We start from the raw sequence: 27,084 nt of genomic DNA, 5'->3' as shown, positions 1-27,084 counted from the left end.
CTTTAGTTTTGTTAGAAATGGAGATTCTGATCCGTAGTGGTCTAGGTGGTAGTGTGGCATAGACAGAGACCTGCTGTGAAGTATGCTGTTCTGGCTATTGCTTTATGGGGTGGTCCGGGTTGAAGGACATGATGGGTGTCATTCAGGCAATGCACAGCAGTCAGAGATTCAGATTATGGTGACAACTCATGTTCCTGAAAAACTTGGATTTTGTGAGGTTGTGTTATGGCGAATGTAAATGTGGCAAGAAAAATGCCTCTCATCCATGGTGGACTCTCAGTTACTTCAGCAGAGGAACATCAGTAGTTGGCAACTACTTCCTCTCCTTTCTTTTTATGCGTGCTGGTCACAACTGGAATTTCTGTTTTGAAAGTTTTGTGTCTTTTTTAAGTAGGTGGATTCCAGGTAGGGAGCGATTCTTTCGTTTTCTGCAGGGGCAGGTCATTTTGAGAGCCTTGTGTAGAGCTCCGGTAGCCCATGTGGAAAACAAAACCATGTGTGATTTGCTGTTAACATATAACAGCAGGGTAACACATCTTGCCATGTGCTGTTTTCATAAGAGTGGGCTCAGCCTGTCTGGTTGAGAAACATCTGGAATTATGACATTCACTATGATTCCAGTAAGAGGGATTCCCATCAAGTGCTGTCCCTATCATTAGCTACAGTAGGTTGGATTTATCCACTCTAAGACAGGCTTTAAATGAGTGCTCATCAAGAACATGATGGGTTTTATTTTCCTTGGTTAAATTACAGTTTTCATGATCAAGATGGAAAAATACTTTAGTGTAAAGATCATAGCTGCTTTAGAGGAGTGGATCAGGACGCAGAAGTACAGCTGCTGCTGTCTCTGTTGGAGCCTATGCTACTTATTCAGCAAAAGCCACTGTATAATGAGATTTGACTTGTTCTAGGTTATCTTATCCAGATTCCTTACAAATACTGTGCAGATCTCAGAAAAATCACTGCTCTGTCTGGATATGTATGGACATGGCTCGTTGAGAGGGGATTGGTTTTGCCCATCACTGTCGTACCAGAATGTCTTTCTAACACAGTGCTTACAAGATTTACAGTGACTTTGATCTCGGAAATAATTTCCTTGGATATTTTTCCATTTTTGGGGCCTGAAAAGATTCAGATGTTGTATATTAGCCATGATACCTTCCCACCTGTGGAGGGAGCAGGGAGTCAGAAAGTTTTACATCTTGTTATTCCCATGTATTTTAGGGATGTTGTCTCTGTAGTCAAAGCAGGTTTGTGTTCAAAATGATTGCAGGTAACTGGGAAAATTTCCCAGCATTGAGAAGAGAAATGATGATTGCTGAAAATAAACTGCTCTATGGGAGCTCGGGTATTTCAGCCCTGCTGTTTAATCTACTCATCTGTTGTTTCTACTCAATTGCTGGTGTTGCTTTGCAGCTGGAGGCAGCTTCATACTTCAAATCTGCCTGAATTAAATATTTATAGTATTGCAGGACATTGATAACTTCTAAACTCTTACACAATTACAAATACGTAGTTTATGCATGTTTTGAAGGGTTGTACTGTATGTGAATAATAGTAGTGAAATCCAAAGTAAACTGTCAGATCTCCCCTTATCAGGCACCTTAATATTAAATACTCATACAATCTCAAGTTGTCTGCTGCAGAATGTAACACTCTGTAGGATATGTTTGGACATCGTGGATTTCTAGTTGAAATCTGTGTGAATTATTTGTCCATAATCTTAATGCTTTTTTGTTGTTGTTAATGGCAGTGTAACTGTAATACAGAATTTTTTTCAAGCTTATTGAACCTTCCATAAGGATTTTCTACAGAAAGTGCCCTTGCTTAGTTTTGTCGGTTTGTTAACAGCCTCTTCTCTCACTGATACCAAGCTTTTTCCATGGGCTGACCAAACCTTTGCAGTGTTTTGACAGGCATTTACTACCTAGTACTTCTAACCCCATAACCTCCTTCCTTGAAGTGCCAAGTTATATGCAATGGTTGCTATAAAAAGTTTTATACTCTACTATAACTCAGTTTTCTTTTCAAATGGTCAATATCCAATACATTTTACTACTAACATGTCCTTTGGTGCTGCATGATGCAAATTAATTATTTTAAAGTAAATTTCATAAGATGGGGAGAGCCTAAAAGACCACATAACAAATTTATGTCCATATTCCTTCTCTCTGGTATATTATGACAACTGAGTTGTCTTGGAAATGTGCTTTTTTTTTCTTCAAGATTGCGACCTAAAAGTCAGTATTTGAAGTGTGTTTCTACCACAGTATCTGAAAAAATCAGAATAGTTTGGTGATATAAACCAGTGGATTTAAAATGTATGATGATTATGTAGCAATGAGAATTTATTAGTTTCCTGTATATTTCCACTTTTAGTCTCTGGGACATAATTTTGGATGCAGATCTGATGCTCTGAAACATTTGCTCCATCAAAATGGTTTTAAGTACAAATTTGGTACGTCATTGCAGATGTACTTGTGAGAATTTAATTCTGTTATGTACAGAAATGCTGGTGACATCAATCTGAGAATGTAAATTAACTCTTTTCTATATGGTTTAAAAAACGGGATGCTGTTACTTAATACAACTCGAATGTAGAGGCTATCTTCTAAGACAAATGCTGACAGAGTTTTAACATGTAAATAGGCTGTAGAAGATTGCTTTCATTTGGCATAAGTTATCCTCTAAATCAGTACTAAAAAAGAAGCCCAAGCTCACACAGCTTTAAGTGACATGCAACCATAGTTTTAGAACTACAATTTTGAAAAAAGAGTCTATTGAAAATCTGTTGAAAAAGTTGGTAACACATTTATTCTGGGAGTGTGTCCATTGGAGCAAGTGATAACTCGACTTATTTGCATATAAAAGATCTCACCAATGATCCTTGGCTTTGCCGTGTTCATGTGGTTTTCCTCTTGCATTGTTAATATTAAAGATAGTTTAATAGGCTTAGCAAACATTCCCTGAACTGGGCAGTCAGAATGCTTTGCTTATTATTTGGGGACCCCAAAGCACAAAATTCGTGTTTGTACTTTTTTCCATGGAAAATTTTATGAGAACAGATAAATCAGTTGGCAAAGTCCTGAGGTTTTATTTTGTATCTGCTTGATTTTCTTTTCAGTGTTCAGAACTGTAATAATTGCATATCAGGACAAGAGGGCATGGTCTTAAGCTGTGCCAGGGGAGGTTTAGGTTGAATATTAGGAAAAAATCTTTTACAGAGAGAGTAATCAGACATTGGAATCAGACACTGGAATGGGCTGCCCAGGGATGTGGTGGATTCACCGTCCCTGGAGGTTTTTAAAATGAAACTTAGTGCCATGGTCTAGTAACCATGGCAGTGTTGGATCAAGGGTTGGACTTGATGATCTCGGAGGTCTTTTCCAACCTGGTTAATTCTATGATTCATCTCTGCTATATAATTCTTAGTAATAGTTCTATGTTTCTGAAGTTCTGCATCTTGAGAAAATAATGTATTGTCTAGTATTGTGTCTGTAAAATGATGTTTTGGGCTTGTTTACCAGAGAAACTGGTATATTATAAGAGGCATCATATCTTATTAGACAGCAGTGAATTCACAAGAGAGCGTTCATGAGATGCTGGGAATGGAAACAGACTGGATGTATTTTTGAGCAGGAATCTAGAAATAAAGGTGTGGTATTTATTTGTGTTAGCATTTCTTTTTTGTCTGTGGTTGCCACTAATGGAATGATTGTAATAAAACATCAGCTGGCCTCTTCCAGCTGCTCTTTTATTAGACTGTAAAACCCCCTGAGAGTAGCTAAGTTGCAACTCTCCCAAGAACATGACAAAACTCAAAGCCTTTAAAATGCTATAAGACTTTGGAAAAAAATGTCTTTCCAAAACTGCCTTCAGTGTGTCTAAATATCTCCTTAATAAACATGACAAACAGTTCTCTGAAAAAATAAATAACCAAACTTTTGCACGATATAATAGTATTATAAGGCAGTTATGTGTTATATAAGTTGTGTTAATCAGATTCTTTGAGTAGCTAACCATGTCTAACTGTAATCTTACACGGAGCGAAGGTGCCTCTTGCGGTGCAGTTTACTGATTTATTAACGGGAGAGTTGGTCGGCTGCTGGCTGACCTGATGATCTCACAAGGGGCTGCAGCTATTTCCTGTGTTAATCCTAAACCAGTGTGCTCAGAGCAGAGTGGAAAGATGGCAGTACGTTGCTTTTTCCAGTCAGGTGCTCCAAAGGCACCTGGAAGAAGTGGTGGTTGAGTTGCTTTGGGCCCAGTTTGTCTGGGCCCAAGCAGAAAAGTCTTTTGATACTGAAAAAACTGTGTGGACAGATGTTCTTTTGGAGTTCCAGCTGTGCTGCTAGCCCAAACCCTTGATCAGTTCTCTTGACTACAAGTGTGACTGTAATAAATTTCTAACATATTTCTGAGGAGAACCAAAGTAACTCAAATATGCTGAGTCGTTTGGTCTTCGCTAACTTTGACTGCCTTAGGATAGGGAGCTCTAACAAGAGCAGCTGCAGCTGCTGTGAGTAGCTGGCAGGCAACAACACAGCTGTATGCAAAGTGCCTCCGTCCACATCCTTACTGTCTCTGTGGCTGCAATTAAAGATCTGCCGATATGGTCTTGTCTGGTTCCCGAGTAATGCCAGCTCAGCATCACATTGCCCACATCTGCAATCAGCACCAACCTTTAAGTTGTCGTCAGAGCTGAGCTGCATTTGCTGCTTTTGCTGTGCTGGTACAGGACAGAGCAAAAGCAAGCGAGGGCTTGGGTTATCCCAGTGAGCTGAGGCTTGTGATGCTCATAACAAGACCACACTGTCCAGCCAGCTTGGTTTGTCCCCTCATCTGCTGTTGGCCATGCTTAGAATCTGTGTTTGTGTTTTCTGTCCAGTAATTGCTGAACACAGACAAGGCCTAGGGGAGGACCCTGTTTTTACTTGCTGAAACAGCTGAAGATACGGTTATTCATGCATGGTTGTTTGTACTACAAGGTTAAGAGCAGTACTTATGGGTCTAGAGGCAGCTGTAGGGTGATGTCAGTCATAGATGATGTAATTGACATTTTCACATATGTCAGTAAGTAGAGATTAAACAGCCATAAAACTAAATTACCCTTTAAACACTGTGATCCATACCATGGTTCACAGGACACAATTACAATGTTTGTACACTTAGGGATTACCTGAATTCCAAACTCTTATACTGTAGCTGTTTTATGAATTGGGTTTGATTTATGGTAAGCCAGTGAGTGAGAATTAAATTAAAATGTTTTCTATGTAATTTGCTTTGACCTCAGATTTTGTGATAGTGGTTGAATTAGGTAAACAGGGGATTAGGTTTGTTTAGAGTTCTGAATCTCTTTGCCTTCAAGAAATGGCATCTAGTCTGTAATGCAGTTCAGCAGGACTCGAGAGGGCATAATTTCATCCATACCTGTGATGTTAAGTGCAGGGTGAATGGTTTTAGTGTAGTTTGATGGTCAGTAACAGGCTGGGACTAAGCTTATCATGGGACTAAGCATAATATTAAGCTCTCTTGCAGTCACCTTGTGTGTCTAACTGTGTCTCTGTATTATATCCAGGGAGTTTGTATTTACATGTTTGGGTGTCTTTCCTTCAGCTGAAGAACCCACTAGTTATGCTTCAATACAACATTAAAAAAAAATCTGTTTTTCACAAAACATTGATTAAATAGCTGAATACTTGTTACTTTTCCTCACCAGTTAGGAAGGAAATTGGTACTCATTTAGCTTGCATAAGATAGAAAGCAGCTTTACTGAGGGAAGAGTGTTGTGCCCAAGCCAGTGAGGGCTGACTTCTTCAATGGCCTTTAGACACAGATACATGACAGGATTTTCTTCCAAGCATTTAGGCATTTTGGATTTAAGTATGTTTGATGCTTAAAGGTGATTCTGAATATTCTTGTTAGTGCCTAAGAGACCTCTGAAATACCAGTCTTTAACCATCACTTTGTAATTTGCTATCTGAAAGTCATTTTCATTGAAATATGGCACTTCTTGTCAAAAATAGTACAAAAGCTTCAAAGATGTGGACTGACTTGCATCTGGTTCTCACTGTAAGGAATTAGTCTTTAAATTGGCTAATAGAGTTCACAGTTGATGTACAGCAACTGAAAAGAACAAAACATGAAAGGAATCATCTAGAATTGCTAGTGCAAACAACAGCAGAGTGATTAAAAGTGTTTAAAAAATATTTCTGTCAGATATAATGGTCCTTAAAAAGAGTTGGCAAATTTTTCCCTCCCAGTTTTTCATTCAGGGTATCTGTGGAAAATTAGAAGGTGCATCTCCATATTTCTTAGATGGAATCTTGCTTTGGTGTCTCTTAAGTCCCAGATAAGAGTATGAACATCAGTGTGAAGATGATGGTATTAGCCATGGTCAACACGGCATTTTTTCATACTTCTGGAATATTATTTTAGTGTATAATATCATGTAAATAAGATAATATTAGAATTATTTTTTTTTTTGCATCTCTAAATAATAGAAACACTGTGTGTCAGTTTGCCTGTGGCAGTGAAGTACCTGTCTTCTTGGCCCAATGCTCACATCTTGCTTGCTGTCCCTTTCGAGGTAGCACTGAGGTGATTGGTCAGTCTGGGTTTTGCTGCTGGTCCAGCCCTTCCTCTTGTCCACTGGTTCTGATGTGCTTTCACTGGATCCAGCAGCATCTTCTGTGAGATGGAAGAGAGTCACTGAGTTCTGCACTTGGTTGTTGTGGAATAGGCAGCTATGGCACTTGAATGTGTTAATCATGGGGCATTTTTAATCATTCTCTGAAATGATAGATCTAATACTAGTTGTGTAGCCAAGACCTAAATGTATTACACCGTGGGAAAATTAAATGTAAGACCCATCAATTTAATTCTAATGACCTTTTGAAGTACTTGTGTTGTAAACACCACAGCAGGTGGTGTGCGCAGTGCTTCGAAGACATGGGATTTTAAGTACTTTAGAAGAAGATGGCTTTATTCCATTCCTCTTGACCAAGGTGTTCAAGATAAGGTGTTCTAGATAGTTTGTCTAACTGTTTGTGGTATTTCTGTCTCAAGATTTCATTGAATATGTGTAAATGTCTAGGTATTAACTAAAGATAAAGGTCTTACTTCGAAACTCTGTTGAAGTTACTCAGAAAAGGCTTTAAGCAACAACAACAGCAAAAAAATGAGTAATGTGGTGCCTTTATCTGTAATCGTGCAGTTAGGCACATGTATCATGGTACCGCCAAAAAAATACTGCTTTGCTTTAGCTCTACATTTATTACAGTAGCACTAGCTGATGTACCATGGCTTTTTGCAAAACTGCTACAGCCTTCCTGTTTTCAGTGAATCTGCAAAGCTACAAATAATTTAATTGGCAGTTATCTAAGAATTTGTATGAAGACTCCTACAGGTAAGCAGCAACATTCCCACTGGCAGTCAAGGGATCTGCTAAGGGATCTGTCAGATCAGATACATTTGGTAAGTTCTGAGGAGTTGTGTACTTGTTAGATGCTCTTGCCTGGTGTAGAGTTAACATAATCTCAAACTCGTAAAATAATGCATTATTACTGTGGAGAAAAATATATAATAGTATGTATCTGTATTTGTATAATATGTATATTTGTGTAAAAACATCTAAAATCTTGAGTATTTATTTTAATAAACTACAAAGGTGAAACTGGTGAGAGATCTTGAAGGAGTTACCTGACCTTTACTCTCAAAAACTACAGGGAGTATATGTCTTAATTTCTGTGGATACAGTCTCATTGTCTTGCAGTCTCTTTCTCAAACCTAGCAGCATTGTTCAAGTGGAATTTGAAGGTTTGTGTATGTTTATCCAGAATTGCCAAACATCTGTAGTCTGCTCTGAGGAGCAGTTTCAGCTGCACTGCTGGCTGTTTGGCAATCTCAAGCGTGCTTGCTGTGCGTATCCAGTCAGACTCCACAGCGCATGCCTGGAAATTCCGCATTTCCAGTAAATGTTGGATGGAGCTGTGTGTGCATGGTATGCTCTAACAGCCTGAAGTGCTGGACTCGCTGAACCCATAGTACTTTGTGCATAAACACAAATTCTGGATAGGACTGCTGCAGCTCTGCCAAAAATCCCAGATCTTTCTTTGAACAAAGTTTTCCAAGGCCTTCAGTTTTTCCAAAGACTTAACTTCTACATCTGTGCCTTGGCCATGAAAGAATAGTCTGAAATTTATTATTTTCCCCCAAAACATACAAAGCATTCATCTGCCAAACTCTCTCATAAGGTTTTCAAATGCCAAGTGTTTGTGGACAGTCTTTCCTAGATATGTGTGTGTTTATATGTTATATATATGTGTATACCCACTGGGGTATAAAATAAACTATCGTAGTAAATGTCCCATTTTAATTGTCTAACTTGTTTGTTTGTTTTCAACAGGCAGAAATACTCAGTGTGCTCAGTCACAAAAACATCATTCAGTTCTATGGAGCTGTCATTGAACCTCCAAATTATGGCATAGTTACAGGTAAGGATTTTTGTCTGACCCTTTTCTTGATTCTGCAAAACTCCAATGTTACAAAGTATTTGCTTTACCCTGTTTCAGTGTTTTGCTCTTTTTTGAGCAGTGTTCTGACCTTGTTTGAATGTTAGAGTGCTTGGCACCATCTGCCTCAATGTAAATGGGAGTGCTGGAGGTGGGAACCAGGCTGGAGCATGGCTGGAGGCAGTGTGGAGGCAGGTGGAGCCTAGGGGATTGCACAAACTCAGCACTCATTTAAACAGTAGCTTTCACTGTGTTCTCTTACCCTTTTCTGAGAATTGCTTTTCCATTTCAACTGGCATATTACAGAAGTAGAGGTTTTCATGATATGAAGTTCTGGCAGGTTCTGTGAAAAGGGAAGGCTGAGAGTCTGCTCAGAGCAAAGCTACACCATGAATTCTGCCTGTATTGAAAATAGGAGAATTTAGAGTGGGAAGTTCCCAGCCCTGGGAAGAGCTTGAAATAAAGTCAAGGGTTTATAAGACATCATAAGACAACTCCCTTTATTCATTGGAAACTAGGTTTTATTCATTCTGACATTCCTAGAATTATGCAGAGATTGGTTTTTATGGTTTTGTTGGTTTTTTTTGGTGGTGTTTTCTTTTTTCTATCACCACTTTAAGCTTCCTGCCCGTACCTGGGAATTGGTCCAGATAGAAAATTTTCTCCCTTTTCTGTGTGGGAAAAACTATGTAAGATAGTTGTAGAAAGTAAACCCAAAGCAAAGCAATCTCCCATCTGCTGAAATAAATGTTCAGAGAGGTAAAACCCATCAAAGTGTGAATTAAGAGGCATGTTTTGTCACGTCACTTCAAATACTTCGAAGTTTGATGCAAAGAGTAGTCTTTGTGTGTGGTACAGTCTTAATACCAGTTTGAATCACTGCTGTTCAGGTTTTTATTGGTTCTCAGATGGTGGTCAGAACTTGTGAAAATTCAGTTATTTCTACCTGCCTCTTAGACATCTGGTTATCACAGCAGTGATAACTGGTGATAACTGCTCTGGTGGGAGCGCATCAGAGTGGCAGCACTGTTCAGAGCATGGGAGGCTTTGCTCACCAGAGGAGTATAAGCCTAGTGGAGGTCTGGTGTGGCAGTCAGCACTCCAGAGGTGCAGGGGGCGACCACAGTCTACACTGCTCAGAGAATGCACTGGTGATGGCATGTAGATAGGAACTTGAATTCTTTCTGGAAGCAATAAAATTAATACAAAACTAATAAATCAAGTAATGAAATTTTACTACCCTTCTTAATATAACTGTAATAAGTGTAAACCAGCAAGCAGAGTAAAAAAGCAGAGTTGTAATCAATGACCTGGGATGATGTCTGGATCAGAAGGCCTCAGTCTGATCTTGCAAAAGGTCAGTGTTTAGAGACATTTGACCTGCTTACCAGTCGCAGGAGAGACAGACAGACAGACAGCAGCTAAAGTAATTCATAATGTTACTGAGAACAGGGACTCCAACCACCTGTGAGAAAGAGACTATAGTGTATAGTTCAACCACTTTGTTCCTTGGGGAGCTCTGATTACACCCTGGCTAAAAAAAAAAAGCTTTTTTTCTTTTTTAGCAAACTGTGCTCCCTGCAACTTCTAATGAGACCAGAGTCCTGTGGGTTGGAAGGGAAGCAAGGCTCCATTTCCCCACACCATTTTCAAATGAGAGAATGGCTGCTGAGAAAAGAAATGTTAATTGTACTTGAAATATATCTTAGAGGGGTTTTTACTTCATGATCTTCCAGATGACCATCAGTGTTACAGACTTAATCCTGTGTTTAGTCAGAGATCCATTTCTTGTGAGGGAAAATCCCAAACAAAAAGAAATGCAGAGAAACTAATGTTTCTTCAGTGATGGAGATGAGAGCATTCAGCCAAGCATTGGCATGTACTGAGTATTAGCTGCACGTAACATCTTATGTGGGATTGTCGAGGAGTTCTCTGAGAAAGGCTACATCTGCAGTTAAAACACGTTTTCCTACTGGGATGTATGTCAGTGCTACAGCAGATCATCCCGCCTGGTGAGCTGCTAACATGGATCACATCATTCTAGATGTCACTGGCTGTCTGTCAGCAGCAGTCTCAATGTCTAGCTTTCAAGTGTGGCTTTTGACCACAGCTCCCTCCTCCCAAAAGGCTCTCAGAGCTTGTGCCCCCATTGCACAGAACCATATGGTGTATCCCACAACCCATCACAGGGTGGGTCCAGTCAGGCACTCAGACTGTTTCCTTCTAAAGCAAATATTTCTTTTCCGTTATTGGCGGAACATTGTCCTTGTGGTATGATATCCAAATCCATAAGCTCCTAGTAAAAACCTGAGGCACAATAAATACACAGAACAAATACCAACAGTGGAGCTTTGTTGATAAGAGCTTGCTTGCCTCTGTTCACACAGAATGGCAAAGGGCCTGGGGAGCTGAGTTGTCCCTGACCCTGGTGGATCAAATTATGCATTGTAAAGGCATGCAAAGCATGCAGCCAACCTATTCCTGAAGAATCCATTTATAAGATGGATGATGACATCGTGGGTAAAAAAAGCTTCTGTTTTAATTGTGGAAATGTGCGGGTCAGCAGCTTACTCTTCTGTCGGTGACATCAGAAACAACACGTCTGTCCTTTCAGTGGGAGGTTCTGCTTGCCACTTAAGTGTTTACTTTCAAGGGACTTGCTATTTTCTCCCTCTTTCATTTAGCACTGGAATCTTTTCATCTGACCTACCATGTTCTAGGCTGCAGATTCAGTCTTGTCTCCTTCCTTGTCTTCCTTCCCCATGCAACAATCTCCCAGTGGTTTTGATGTCCTTGATAAGGAACAATATAAATTTTTTTAATGCATTTAGCCTATCATGTTTCAATCATTGATTATTATTATTATTAACAAAATTCAGATGCATTCAGTATTGTCTTAGTGGCAATGATTTTGTGGCTGCTTTGAAATGATGTGAAGATTCCCTAAGTCTTGTGAGTAGGTTCTAAGTTCTGCCTGAGAAGCACACTGAATAGTCTTGAAAGAGGGGGCTAAAAGGCTTAAGCTGCTCCTTGCATCCCACTGATCTCTGTGCTACTTGGGCTACATGTGGTGGCATGTGCCTGCTCTGTCATGGCAAACAGATAAAAGAAAATGTATCAGCTGCTTCATCTCATAAACTTCCTTTTTTGGTGAATGAATTCTAAATAAGTATAAAACTTATTAAATAAATACTAAGCAGAAGAGTTACAGCCTTTAGACTGCTGTACATGACCTACAGCACAAGGAAATCTGTTCTGCATATCTCAGGGTTAGGCTTCTAGTTTCATCCTTCCGTTTTTCATGAACAAATCATTTGATTTGCTACTCTGTTCCTCCATGGGGAAATAGGAAAAGAAAATTTTAATTTCCCTTTCTACTTGGAGACCCTTCCTTCCTAACAGAACAATATATATTTAACATGTAGCTTTACTTAAAAAAAAAAGATGCCCTTTGTTATGGGGCATCACTTACACACAGTACTGTTTACCAGTGGGGAGTATCCTTGATTTTGGAAACAGTAAGATGGATCTGATACCACCAACCTCATATGTTGAATGCTCTTCTGATCAAGAGCGGCAAATTCACTGTGTAAAAAAGTAAGAATTTTAGGTTATATAAAAGTGGTGCTGTGCATGTTTCAATTGTCTCCGGTTTCACACCTAAATGTGTGTAGGTGAAACTAGCATGTTATTCCTGCTTTAAACCATACAGCTCTGGTAGTCAGACTGGATTCCATCTGCCACACTTGCAAACACCAGTAGACCCCAAAACCCCTTGTTTGTACCCATAGAATCCTGCTGTGGCATTTTGTTGGTGTAGTTAGGAGAAATTAAGAAAAAGATTTACTTATCCTGAACAAGGAACATCCAGAGCCTTTTACTCTGGAATTTGAACTGCTTTACCTGATCTTTCTTGATGCCAAACCTTTCTAATGCCTTTTCAATGTAATGTCTGTTGTTATATATGATTACACTTTGTTTGTTGTTAGGTTTTTTTCCTTAGCAGTAGGTTATGTCTGTGTTGAGGTAGTCAGAACAAACTACCACTCTTCTACTACACTACTAATAGTATTAGCTGCTGAACCCAAATTCTTTGTCATTAAGCCAGAGGTTGACTTCTTTCTGGAACTGGCAGAGTTTCTATTACATCTTTCAAGTTAGGTGCTATGTTTTAAAATGTCTTGTTTGTTGCTGTTTTTTAACAGAGTATGCTTCTGCTGGCTCACTGTTTGACTACATTAATAGTAACAAAAGTGAAGAGATGGATATGGATCATATCATGACCTGGGCAACTGACATAGCTAAAGGTAAGTAAGATGAGTGGTATATACTATCCTACACAGCTAGCAAAGTGTACAGCTGGAGATGCTTTCCTTAGGAAGTCAGGAAAGCCTTCGTAGTCTTTCTTATTCAAATTGTAACAAAACCAACCAACCAATGATACATACATAAAAAAAAGCAAAGCCCATTCACTGGTTTTTAATATGTTCCTTGTTTATTATGAATCCAAAATACTCTGAAGTGAAAATGGCTTCTATGAGCCAGTTTTACTTCTGGTGTGCCCCTAAGTCCCAAGAGGATAATTTTGCTGATGTAGAGTAATTATGAGGTAAAGTGCATAATTACCCTTACATTTGATTTGAATTGGGGCATTTAAGGAAGCCGAGGGTTTATTCTCAGCAACCATACTGAAACTCTTCACATAATAATGTAGAATAAGCTGTTCCATCCTTTGTGTTCTCTATGACCGACCACACAAGAGTTAGTGTAAATTAATGAACAAATGGTAAATTCATATCGGGCTTCCTTCTGTAGACACTGCCTTAGAGAAAATAACTATATATGACATTAAAAACCATTAGCATATCCATATAGATGCTCTGATAGATGTATGAGCTTTGCTTAATGCTTTTTACTCAAAGTAGATTATGGGAAGCTTTACTACTTCTTCAGCATGTCAGTATGGCATACAGGTATGCCAGCTTGTAAGAAGTGCAGTGAGTGGGAACCAGGAAACATGACTGCAGATTCATGATGGCCCTGCTCAACCTGTCTAACTAGATTGTTCCCTTGTTTTTTGTAGGAATGCACTATTTACACATGGAAGCTCCAGTGAAAGTTATCCACAGGGACCTGAAGTCCAGGAATGGTAAAGTAGCATGCTTTTGAGTAATACATATTCAATGTGCAGTCTGTACTTAGCAGTTGATGGCTGTTTATGAAATTTGCAGAACATTGACTTTAAAATGAAACTTCCACTACCAGTCATGGGATAGGAGGGACACGAATTTTCATAATGCACACAGGGAGATAATAGTCAAGAAAAGTCTAGGTCTCACCTCAGTTTTCTCCTTTTATTAATGAGTCTTCCAGAGAGCTTCTTGTTAAGCCTAACTACATTGGGGAGAGCAAAGATTATCTGTGTTGCTATCTTTGAACTCAGTAAGGCCTGCAAGGTTTTGCATTTGTTCGAAGGCTTGCAGGGATTCAATAGATGTTCTCTAAAGCTTCTCAAAGAAACCAGGACAGTTGTGCACATGTGCACATTCAAGTGCTGGCTCACCATAAGATCGTTTGTCTTGCTAAAAAACAAAGTGTTTTGCTGTGAAAACATATTATGTTTATTTTTAGCATTCTTCTAACCTTTTGTTTTTTCATTTTCAGTTGTTATAGCTGCTGATGGTGTGTTAAAGGTATGAACTCTTTAATTATTTGTAGAGAGACGCTGCTTGAGTCAATGTTTTGATGTCTAATGAATGAGGTTGATACTCTATTACCTGTTAAATTTTTTATTTATTCTTGCCAGATCTGTGATTTTGGTGCTTCAAGGTTCCACTCCCATACGACACACATGTCATTAGTGGGCACTTTTCCATGGATGGCCCCAGAAGTTATTCAGAGTCTTCCAGTGTCTGAAACATGTGACACATATTCATATGGAGTGGTGAGTGCCTCTCATTTTACTATGAGTAGTAGCAGTTGTCCAGCGTGACAGAATTCACATGATGCAAGAACAGCAATTCTAAATAAGAACAACAAAAAACCCCAGACTTTCTTTTAAGACTGATCCATAATTTGCAATTACATGCTTGAAAATGATAGGAAGAACAGTGTCTTGCATGTTTAGTAAGATCTGATTAGATTAGCAGCATGCCAGTGTAGGGCAACCACAGTTGTTCAGCATATGTTCAAAGGCTTTCAGGAGCCACTGAACAACCTGAGTCATGAATCTCTACTTGTGTTTTTTTTGTGGAACTGAAGGTTGTCTTGTAATAGGGGTATAACAGGATGAAATGATTAGCATTCTACTTTCCCTAGAATGGAGTATCACTGATGTATAATAAAAAGTAAGCCACCGCTCTATTCTTAATTGTTTAAAAGACCCTGCTATCATTACCTGTGAGAATAGAGACTCTACCCATCGGAAAATATAGAAAAGCCCAGCATTACTTTGTGGGTTTTCCAAAGGGTGAGCAATCAGTTGTAGTTCACCACAATGTCAGATTTTCAGATTCAATAATGTGAATTACTTCGCTCTGTCCACAGTTAAGCTCTTAATTTGGTTTTGCTGTGCAATACAAAATAGGCTAGAAATAGCCTTAGTGATCAGATAAATTACGTGGCCATAGCCTTTCTCTGACAGAGGACAGTGAGGAGTACTTCGAGGGGTAGAGGAAAGGAAGTGGGACTGTAGTTTCCATGCATATCTGTGTATTAATCATATTTGTGTTTGGATTCAACAGTGGGTGGCAGAATGAGGAATTCTTCAGTTCTTGTCAAGTATTGCCTCTTTTTGAGGGATGGAAATAGATAGATGTGAGAGAGGCACTGTGTTTTTAGGCTTGCACCTAATGGCTAACGTACCTAAGCTGATGTTCCAATGGAGGATGACTTAAACTTTTTGCCAAACAGTTGTTTATAGTGAGAAAAAAAATATATGAGAGATGATGTGGCATCACTTAACAATTAAAGGTTGAAGTTTTGCAAGGAGGGAGAAAAAGACTATATTTTCAGATTCAAAATCCTTGCTTGCTTAACTGAACTTGGTCACAAACAGTGAGAGAACATAAGCTAACAAATGTAAATGTTAATGTAAACTGTTGCTGGAAGCAATCACATATTGTCCACTGAAGGGAAACATTCCAGTTTCAAAACAGAACAAAAACGTTAGAGGAAAAATTCCAAACATAGTCTTATAGCTCAAACTGCTCCTGTAGTTTGAATTGACTATAAGTAATGTTCTCTATGTGGGAGAAGGTAAGAAATTATTTAGTATCTTATCATGTGGAGTATTAACAGTGCTTTGGGAACAGTATGTCATGCATAGCTTGTTTTTCCTCATCCAGAAAGTAAGGTTCCTTTGACAGTTCTGTGCTTAGAGGTAAAACTCAACTACCCTCCTTATGAAAACAGTTCAGTGTTACCAGAATATTTTAATGTTGTTATGGATGTGTAGTGCTGCTTTAGAGTGTCTAATAATATTTGACCCACATTTTTTAATATATTTTTTTGAGCTAATGTGTTCTACTGGGAGTAGAAGCTTATGAATTCATAAACACTTAGGAGTCAATCTTTTTGTAAGTCTAGTCTTGGAACATCATAATTTTGGAGGAGATACAGGGCTAGAAATGAAGAATGGTAGTGGCCAGAGTTCTCTGTTGCTGAAATTACTGACCTAGTGGAGTTCTACCAGCAAGGCTTGAATATAACATTGAAGGTTGGAATCTCACTGTAAGTGTTACGACTGTCAGAGAATTAGCTAGGGGACTGAAAACAAAAAAAATCTGAGAAAGGGTATTTTTGTCTCTTCAAATTCTTATCATCTATAAAAACAAAATTTAAAGAATCCCTTTTCAAAGTGTAACACTTGCCAGCAGCTTTTGTGCTAGAGAGACAAATCTGCTTTTCTTCAGTTAAAGTCCTCTTAACAAAGAACAGAATCCTTTCAAATGTAAACTAGTAAGATGCTAGGAATAGATATTCCACTTGCAATATTTGTCATCTTCCCCCTGGTTTTCTTTAATTTTTTTTCTGCTATTTTTCTATCTGACACTCTGTTCTTTCTACAAACCAGTCTGTGATTTTAAATATTCTGCTTAAGGTGTGCGAGAGCTTTTTTCCATGAAGTGTCGAAGTCTTTCTGCAACCTTATAGGTCTGCGTTGCTTCTCAACTGAAATGAATTTTCCTCTTTGTGAACAATTGTATACATGTTTATAGTTAAGGTTCAGATTACCTTGTGCTGCTCTTCATGGATGGTTAAACAGGTCCATGTATTCTCTTTGGGATATATAGTAAATAATTTATAATACTACCATGAAATGCTGAAGCTGAATGTTCCAGGAGATTTATTACAACACAAAGACAGATCTTGCACTTTCCTTCAGCCATGCTGAGATTCTCTTTTCTGATCCATTTCCAAATCTGTACTCTAAACAACAGATACCAAGTGTTAAAAATGATCAACCCTGAAATTGTTGCTCAAAAATTATTCCTTGTGTCTCTGCCAGATAAGAAAGTGTATGTGGAATGACAGTGTCACTCAAAAAGCTGGTTTGAAATCATGAAGACATATGCTCAGAATATGTTATTCTGGCAGAACTGTTTGTAGTGCACCACAGCGTGTGTTTGTGTATCAGTGTAAATGTGTTTAATCATAGAAAGCTTATACGATGTAGCTGAATTATTTTATCACTTACAAGAACAAATAAGTAAAACCATTAATTGTCTATTGGTGGCATAGAGACTGCCATTAAATGTAGCAGCTGTTCAAACATTGCTGTAGCTATGAGAACATACGTTATTTATAGAGGGAATGTTGGCCAGCTCCAGGGGTTATCCCTTACTCTCTTTGAAAAGAATTATGTGATCTTTAACTGCAGTTGGATCAATGCAGAGAAGAGTGACCTAATTTTCATGCCTAAGGGCAGCACCTCTATGAGTGCAATGCTAATGCTCATGCTGTACTTCCGCTCACTGTGGCTCTTGACCGTCGTCTGTGGACAGTTTCCTAACAGGAGAAAACGCTTATTTTTTTTGGTAAAGATGTTCAGAGTGTTTCCTTTTCCTCAAATTACTCATTTGAATGTTCCCCTACCCAAATGGCACTTTGAATCTTTGTTGGCTTTGCACTGGCATGGGGATGGGGTGGCGGTATTGTGAGATTGTTTTTTTTCCTTTGGGTTGTTGTCACATAGTTGAGAGGGTAAGAACTGAAATGCACAGCTGAGCTGACAGAAGTAAGTGTATGAGCTTTTTCTGAAGACCATGTAATTCTTATTCTCAGCTTCATGTATAGGATGACCACACATGCATTTATCTCTCCTTTCTGTTCCTCTTGCAAAGATGAGCCCAACGTCTTCAGAGGCCACAAGTTACAAACCCCTACATTAAATGACCTTCCTTTGTTTTTCATCATTGTTTTTAGCTTGGCTGTTTTTTTCTGTGAACACCTGCTGTCCATCATCACAGAGAGGTGATGTGATTGGGAAAGCAGGTGATCCTCACCATCAGGGGTGGGAGGGGACGTGAACCATGTCAGTCTCAGATTTTACACCAGAAATGGAAGATAAATTGATTTCCATGTGAAGTGAGCTGGGGAGCCAGTTCTGAAAATGAACAGAGCATACCTCGCAATAAAGAGGCTGGGGTAAGTCAGGGTAAGGTCCTTGTCTGCTGCTCAGTGACCCTGGGGAGAGGAAGGGGCAAATGGGAATGCAGAAGATACCCATTTACTGCTTTTTAAAAGACTGGTGATGCAATCATTCACATTAGCTGATGATTCAGGGTAGCTAGTCCAAGAGATGGGATTGAAGCTCCTATAAACTGAAAATAGAGACATGTCACTGATGGAAAGAAATGCTTTATCTATACCATGGACCTGAATATTAAAATTGCATTATTGTTTGAATGTTTTCTAAATCTGTATAAGTAAATACAAGGATTTCTAGCATCCCACTTTTGGATCTTTTATTTTAATTTATTAGTAAAATGAAAGCATTAAGAAAACTTCTTCATATTGTGTCAGATCGCTGTTTTTCTCTTCATCTGTGTGCAGTCTTGAAGTGTTTTTAGCTAACACTTGGTTTAGGGAGGCAGTGATCTGTACAGGCAGTGGAAATAAACACTAAAGGTGTCACGATAAAGGAATTCAGTGCAAAATGTTCTGCACAAATGTACATGCATGAATGAGATGAGACAGCTCTTACAATTTAGTCTTCTGAAAGAAAGGTGGCACAGCAGTAGTTTTCCAGCTCAAGGCTCTTGAAGACATTTAACGTGTATTTCATACTTGGAAGATATATTTAGATACTGCTCTATCTTGTGCAAACTTGAGTTTTTCCTCTGTGATTTCATGGTACAGTCATACAGATGAGGTGGTTCTACAAGGTTGCTCAACTACATGTTTGATTTGATCCAGGGGCTTTTGTTTTAAACTGACTGCTTTGTACACTGCTTTTTTATCTGAAGTACATGGGGCTGCTAAATTTTTTCCTCCTCTCAGAGTTAAATTTCCTTCTCTACCAGCAGAGGTGATCATTGGAGTTACTAATTGAGGTACCTTATTTTTCTTTGAAAAGGAGTGAAGTGAGGCAAACAGGATAGTTGAATACATCTATGATAACTTCCCCCATATATTTCTTATTCTCAGGAAAACTGTCCTTATTCTTCCAAGATACCCTTACCTTTACCAGTCAGTCTTCTGACTCAAGCAGAATTAGTTGAATAGGTGTATTGTTGGAGTGTACCTTGTTCATTTGATTAAAGGCCCAACTCTGCTTCAATGCTTTTTTTTTTTGCTTGACCTCTGTCTGCCAATATTGTTGCTTTTTTTTTTCTGATTATCTTCATGGCTGTCCACAATCCATTTGAAATGATGTAGCTGGAATAAACCTGGGTACTAACCCAAACAGGGAGGATATAGAGTTGCATAAGGATCTTAATGCATTTAGGCAAATCCTGCATAAAATATTTTGTTGTTGTTGTTCTGCTTGGTATATGAGCAGAAGAAAAAAATTGTAGATATTTGTAACAAGATACATATATGAAGGTTCAGCTTTAAGAAAAAAAAGGGACATATACAAGTGGAGGTAGAAAGTGCTATTAATTTGGTTGAATTCCAATATGTTTTCCCAATGGCAGAAAACCAAGTTGGATTCATTGACTTGAAGCCTTCTTGGTGATGCCAGGCTCTTTTCTACAGAGTAGCTTAGATTCTCAGGTACTGTTACCAAAGCACTAAGAGCATGTAAAATTAGGAGATCTTTCTATATCTAAGTACAATATGTATATAAAATCTTGAGAACAGAGTAATTTTATATATGCTATATATTGCTTAGTTTAACGTGATCACATACTTGGAGATAAACAATTACAGTTTTGATTGCAAAATTATATTTAATATTTTCATAGGCATATCATAGGAGCAAAATACATTTTGGATAATATTCACTGGTGGCAATCATATAGGAATATTTTTAAATGAAAAATTACTACAAAGCAAAGATATGTCTAGTTGGGGCTGAGAAGGAGAGGAAGAGTTCATTGTCTTCCCAAGTCTCAACTGCTAAATGTGAACTTTGTAGTGTACAAAGAAAGTAAAAAAGCAACCCAGTTTTTCATCTTGGCTTTTCTGTAGAGGAAAAAAGCAGAAACATTCAATTTAATTTAGTGAGAAGATCTTGCACACAAACACTGGTCCAAGTTCCTGCAAATGGAAACTGGTTGCCTGGTAATTGGATACAGAATAGTGCTGTATCAAGGTTTAATAATGTATTTAAAATACAAAGTACAGAAATAAAAATTCTTTTCTTTTTTTCCCTTCCAGGTTCTCTGGGAGATGCTAACAAGGGAGGTCCCCTTTAAAGGCTTGGAAGGATTACAAGTAGCTTGGCTTGTAGTGGAAAAAAACGAGGTAAGACTACGTTTCTACATTCAGGTACATAGATCAGAAAACAGTATTGGGGTTTTGCAAAAGACTTTTTCATCTTCTTCAAATTGAAAGTAAGTTCACGCGTATGGAAAGATTAGCAGTAGGAGCTAACACAAAGGGTCAAAGTGATGTTATTCCTCATGAATGGACCCTTTACATCTAATTGTTGCAGCTTCACGTCGTGATGCTGTAGATCAAAAATTGTACAAGTACTGTACTAGTTTCTCAGTCTCAATTGTAAAACCTAGGGGTTTGTTCTTAGTGATGAAAGAAGCCATTGCGTCCAAGGTAGGGGAACAGTTTAACTCCATCTCCTGCGTTTAGGACATCTTTTTACTGGCCGGGAGTTGATATATCTGTAAGAGACCTTCAGCTACTTCAACTTAACTCTCCCAGCAGGAGTCACTATAGTACAAGAAACTGCCGCTTAGATGAAAATTTCAAAAATAAAAGAAGAAAAAATAGTTTAAAAAAAAGAGAGAAATTACAGTTTTGCCACCTACGTTCAACACTACATTGAAGATGAGCTCCTCACTGGTATCGGCAAGGCTGTGGCATAGCTGCAAGCCTCCTCATGCAGAGTCTTTCCATTTCAAAAGCACTTCAGTGGTGTAAACACCGTTTGTACAGTGTCCCCAGCCTCGCTTTTCTTCTTCTCACAAATTGAGGCTTTCAGTTAGTTGGACATGTGAGCGTATATCTGAACACATAGTCCCTTGATATCAAAGACAGTAACTACATTTAAAAAACATTTAAAGTTGTGACTGTACCACACACAGACAAGCATGGAAATCCTCCACAAAGATGAAACCTCCTCTATCTAGACACAGCGGAAGCTTGGGAAACATTACAATGGCAAGGCAGTGGCTGTACAATACAGGTTTCTATTATTCTACATAAACTGTTTCTCAAAATGCTTCAGAGTTTAACAGAGGAGTTAGGTTTCCTCCTCTTAGTTTAATATTTTTTATTGGTGTTTTTTCCCCCTTTATTTTTATTTCTGTTTGAAGACTGGATTAATTCCAGTGAGTGACACTGTGATATATCGATTAGTTGGAAATGCTACACTAACAGTGTGAAGATTATGAATGTGGTCTTCTACTGCATTTATCAGAGCAGGGGGCACAAAGACACTCTTGTAGTTTAGGAAAAGCCTCATACATCATTTTGAAGGGGTAACCATAAGGCCTTCCATCAACAGTATTTGTTTCTTGTGCCTACTACCTGCAGTTTACATCAGGGGTACAAAGTAGCATTGGGAATGTTTAAAGAGATGTAGTCATGTGCTGAAAGATGACAGAGTACAACACACATTTCTCTATAGTTTTCCAGGCCAAAGAACTGTGTAAAATACGGTATGAACAAAGTGTGGACATGACTATTTTACTCATGGCTGAAGAAACCTAAGGGGTGACATTTTCACAGCCAGCTCTTTGCCTGCCAGGTACCACTAACCTGTTGCTACCATCTTTTTTAGAAGGCTGTAGGGGCCATTGCACAGTTTTTGTTTTTTCCGGCCATGACTCGAGTAACATGTTCAGCATAAGCCTTGTAAAAGTCAGCTTGTGCTGCTTTTCTTCTTAGTTTCCTATATCCCAAAGCAAGTGTAAGGGTCAGGTTCTGTTCTCAGTTCAGTCTGTTGATATCAATGGGATTGCATGCTTCCAGTTCACAACAGGATTGAATCACTGTTGAGCCAGTCCTCCATTTTTTGCACTGCAAGGCTCTTGTTAGAATCAGTGTGGGACTGAGGCCAAAGTGTAATTGCATAAGGTGAAAAATCCCCTTTGCAAATCCCGAGGCCAACAAGTGATGTAGATTCTAATGATTCTGTATGGATCTCTTTTGACTCTGTATAATTTCAGTGTTATTTTATTCTGGTAGAGTTTCTGTATAATTTTTTTAAGCCAGAAATGAAAGGCATGAGAGTTCAGATTATACTAGGCATGATCTCATAATAAATGCCACTGAGAAATATGATCTTTATTATAATATGACACTTTTGAAACCTGCTACCTCTATATTACATATTATATAGGTGACATTCTGCACAAGTGAGACAAGTGGTGATTGCAACTGATTGTCCACTGTCTGGAACAGTGAGGGTTACAGACAATACTGCAGCAAGACTAGCCAGTGTATTTTTAGGCTAATGACTCAATCAGAGATCAAGCACCAGTACAACTTGTTTATGCATTGTACAAATTTCTATGTATTTCTTGCACAGAAACCTTTGTTATTACATTATTAAGTTATAATCTTAAGTTATTACATTATTTTAATAATCAGACTTCTGCAGTGCCCTGCATCTGTATCTCATGTTTCCAGTTCTCATGGTGTTCAAAAGCTTGTGGAGCAGAATTTTTTAACTCTTTACTCTTGGCTGCTGTAAGGCTTTGCAGGTTATGCTGCAGCAGTATGATGGTAGAGTTTGACACAACTTGCTTTGCTTTGCTTCTGAAATGGCAATAGTAGGGCAGATCAAAGGGTCTTCCTGGTAGGTTGTTCTGAACAGGACTATAATACCTGGTTCTCACCTGTCAGAGGACAAGGAACCTTTTTCCAGCATGATCCCTCTTGAGGAGTCCGTTTGGACTCATTTTCACTGAAGAACTGTTTTTTTAATCTACATTTTTTTGTTATTTATTTAATATGAAACGTCTGAAGTCAGTAAACTGTGTTAGTGAGAGCAGAGGGATCTTTGGGTGTAATATTGTTGGAATCACTTGCAGTCAACTGGAGAGTGTGTGTGTATGTGAGAAGGGATTTGCTTTTAGGCTTTCCAGTCTGGAGGCAGACTCTTTAAGGTAAAATCCTCTAAGACTGACTGAATCTTTTCATGGCTTAAAACTCTCAGCAAATGAAATCAAACAAGCTTCAAACTAATTCTCTGTAGTCAGTGGTCCTGGCTATAACCAAGAACTCCTTGTCTTCAGTCATTAGGAAGTATTTATGAGTTCACTGTGCTCTGGGAGTGCTTTCCGAGATCTGCATGTTCTCATTAATCCTTCTGGCCACAGGCTCATGAAACATCTCTTGTGTCATGTAGAGCTTCACCTAACTCTTTTTAACTCACTTAATGTAATCTATATTTCAACCATTTGTGTGTCAAAACTGATTATAGTATTGTACAGCTAGATCATCTGTGTGGGAGAAAGGAATTAAGGCAGGCTATACATTATCCCTGTCTTGACAAACATCTTAAAATAACATGCAGCAACCTCCACAAACTATTATGTTTTAGTATTAAGAGCTGTTTGTTTTTAGTTCTTCCCTGAGCTTTCTTAAGGAACTCCATTTGTGCATTTCTTACATTCCTTTCTTATAGGTCTATTAAAAATTAATTGTACGTCTTGCTAGTGTTAATAATTTTAATTTTTCTTTCTAATATGTCAATCATAATTTTTTTATATTGTGTTTTAAAGAAAGAATGTGCTTTAATTCTTTTAATCGCATTGCTATTATAGGAAGTCTCTTAGTAGCAGCTTAAAGGGAAATGCTTCCAATAACTGGTACATTCTCTTTCCATTAGAGATTAACCATTCCAAGCAGTTGTCCCAGAAGTTTTGCAGAACTGATGCAGCAATGTTGGGATGCTGATTCAAAGGTAATTTAATGTGTGTTTGATTTCTAACCCCCCCCCCCCCCCGCCTTGTTTTGCAAAGTGCATTAGTATTTCTGTGGGGGACAACTCTGAGCTGACACCATTGATGTATGCTAAAACATTTCTTCACAAAGATAGCTAGGGCTGGGTTTTTTAATGGGTTTATATATTTGTACGTAAATGTCTGTCTCACTTTTAATCAAGAGCTACTATGCTACTAACTTACCTGACTACTAAAGACAATGATGGGAAATATGGTAAGATGGCAAAAGTATAGCCATTCTGGAGCAAGTGGAAAAATGGCGGGTTTTATATTTTCTTTCAATAGTTAATATTTGATCTTTCTTGGATGTATGTGAGCATCATGTTATGAAATACCTATTTCAAGGTCCAATTTTGATGCCATCCTTGGGTTGAAAACACAAATATAATTAAAGAATAAGTTAATCCGTAAAACATGGGTAGCAACAGCAGCAACACATTCTGAATTGACATTAAATCTTTCCTAATCTGTTCCCTTAGGACGAATGATGAGCGTTATAATGACTATACTGTAATAATATGATAATAGCAGTACTGTTTAACCATGAAAACAGAATAAGAAGTTAAAGAGCCAAACCATTGTTATTATTAATCTGCTGCTACAAGGAAGGAATTAAATAGAGTATTTAGACAGTAAAAGCTTTTGTAGGTTATGAGAGTTAGCTTCTTTAAATGGACTCTGCTACCATCCTGTTTTACATAAAACTGACTGGAAAGAGCCTGTGGGCATACTAGCTTTATTACCAAGGATTAACATCCATTTCCTTTGCTTATGATAATATTCGAGACAGGAAAGAATAGTTAAGCAGAGGAAATTATGTTCTTTTTCTCAAGTCAAGGCACCAGCAAGAACTTTGTTTCTTTAAACTCAGGAGAAAGCTAGCTACTACTTCAGAGAAACCAAGACCAATTCTAAGACAAATTATAGCATTTAGGTTCTTTAAACTAGAAATTTTTATCACCAGAGAGTAGTCATAGAAGAATAATATGAGAAAGGAAATATCACTTCTTGGTCTCTCTTTTTTAAGCAAAAAGTTGCTTTCCTACAGAATAGATCTGGAAGACTGAGATCCATCAACATGTGGTTTCCACATGAACAGACATTTAATTGTCATTCTCTTAATAACTCCCTGTATCCTCCCCACAGAAGGGGAGGAAAAAATGCTTTGAGTTTTTGAATCTACAAGTAGGCTGTTTAAATTCTAGGTCAGTAATTACTGAAGAGCACTTTCAATGACAACTACTTATCTTTAATAACTGCTCCCAAGCGTCAGTATTGCTACCAAAGGCCTCAGAATAAGAATTACTGGGGCTTCTTTTCTGTAATTGTAGCACATACTAGATCAGCTCACTCTCTGCCTTGCTTTAGCCACAAGGAGAGGGAGGGATCTTCATGTTGTAAAAGAAGGATACTTAACCATCAGGCTGAGTTCTGTCTGCCTAAGTAATTCACCTGGGTGTGGGCTTCTGGGAACATTGTTCCCAGAGACATCTCTGGATTGTGTGCAAAGAGTGAATCTCATGTGAGAGGGGTTTTCTTGACAGTCTGCTCTTTGCTAGTTTTTTTCATGCAGCTCTTCTTCTGTTAGGCAATTATAAATACTTTGTTCACATGACTGAAATGGAGTAATCTGTGGTCACAATTTGAGCATGTGACTGACTTATTCAGTCACGTGTTGGGAAAAGATCACTTCTTACAGCTCTCAAAATGCTTTGATAAAAGGCTGTGTGGCCTGCATGAGCCAAAAGATGGAGCACGCTCCTCTGAAATAGTGCTCTGTGTAACATTCCCTTTTTGCCAGGATTAGCTTTAGAAAATCAGATCGTTGATGCATGAACTGAAGGTCAAGCAGAGGTGAGCTCGAGGATGTCAGCTGCTCAAAGGCAGTTGCTAAGGTGCATACTTTTAGTCCACAGAAAGCATAAGGTAACTTTTGGTGGCTTAACCCTGAGAAAAGAGGGATGTGCATTTACTGTGGGGCGAAGGAGTACACTTGTAGAGCTGCTGCAAAGCAGCTGGAGTGTCAGATATGGCTCACACCATAACTTCTTCATGTGAATGGACGGAGTTATTAATGTTGCTTTGAATTCTTACAAATTTCATCATACGTGGAGAAAAATGTCTGTAGTTCATTGCTCTACGTGATATTTGGAATGGTAGTCTTTATGCAGTTTAAACTGCTAGGTGAAATAAACAGCTCACATGTTAAAATTTCTAACAAACAAGTTGCTTTTGCTTGGGTACTAGATTGTAGAAACAAGATTGCTCATTACTGGTGTCTTTGTTTAACTGGGGTTACTTGCTTTTGAAACACAGGTGAATGATTCTTTCTCATTTCATCTATTCCTTCAGTTTATCTCCATATCAAAGATGTTTATAAATTACTGAGTATTTTAATGGAAATCAGAAACCTGGGAACAGAGAGAAAGCAAGAAATGAAAGTCATATGAATTAAATATCCTGGGTTTGTGCAGACCTATTCAGTAAGAAATACTGAGTGGAAGGAAACAATGAAAACATTAGCCAGAGTTATTTCTAGAGGGGCATGTATTTTAAAGGTTTCAGTATGAGGCATCACAGATAAAAAGGGAAACAGTTTTCAAAGGCGACTCATGCCTGGATATTTTAAGAATCTCTTATAAGGACTTTCTAGAAAGTACTAAGCAGTTATCCACCAAAAATAAGACATTTTTTTTCAAGGTTTCTCAGCTCGGGCTCCCAATTTCACAAATCACTTCTTGCCAGTTTTAACCACTCTGTACTTAGAGTGCATTTATTAAATCTGAAATTACCCTTTCCTAGGGGCAAGAAACCACCAGCAAAACCCACATGGCAGTGTAGGCTTGTCTTCCTGTCACCTTTTTCTCCATGGAAAGCTGGTACCTGTAAATCTGGCAGCTGCAAAGCTGGCAGGGTAGCTGCTGGCTGTTCGCAGATATTGCACAGCCAGAGATGTACAAGCTTTGACAGTACTGTGTGACTCTGCAATTGTT

The 27,084-nt window shown here is 38.4% G+C and overlaps 1 protein-coding gene across 5 annotated transcripts in view; it reads left to right on the top strand.

Moving 5' to 3' along the window:
- MAP3K20 (mitogen-activated protein kinase kinase kinase 20) overlaps window positions 1-27,084 on the top strand; it is a 94,798-nt gene that overhangs the window by 21,176 nt on the left and 46,538 nt on the right. For all 5 annotated transcript variants that reach the window (XR_003915755.1, XR_003915754.1, XM_025895027.2 and 2 more), the window contains exons 3-9: window positions 8,408-8,495; window positions 12,719-12,820; window positions 13,597-13,662; window positions 14,178-14,206; window positions 14,320-14,457; window positions 20,340-20,426; window positions 23,977-24,051. Coding sequence is in view for 3 of the 5 variants with exons in the window: in XM_025895027.2 (XP_025750812.1) it covers window positions 8,408-8,495; window positions 12,719-12,820; window positions 13,597-13,662; window positions 14,178-14,206; window positions 14,320-14,457; window positions 20,340-20,426; window positions 23,977-24,051 (585 nt within the window). In the remaining 2 variants the exon portion in view is untranslated. The remainder of the gene's footprint in view (window positions 1-8,407; window positions 8,496-12,718; window positions 12,821-13,596; window positions 13,663-14,177; window positions 14,207-14,319; window positions 14,458-20,339; window positions 20,427-23,976; window positions 24,052-27,084) is intronic.

The sequence above is a fragment of the Manacus vitellinus genome, unplaced genomic scaffold, assembly GCF_001715985.3.
Source record: "Manacus vitellinus isolate BGI_N305 unplaced genomic scaffold, ASM171598v3 scaffold_20_pilon, whole genome shotgun sequence".
NCBI lineage: Eukaryota > Metazoa > Chordata > Aves > Passeriformes > Pipridae > Manacus > Manacus vitellinus.
Note: the sequence above shows the minus strand (reverse complement) of the source record. Positions and strands in the feature narration are given on the sequence as shown.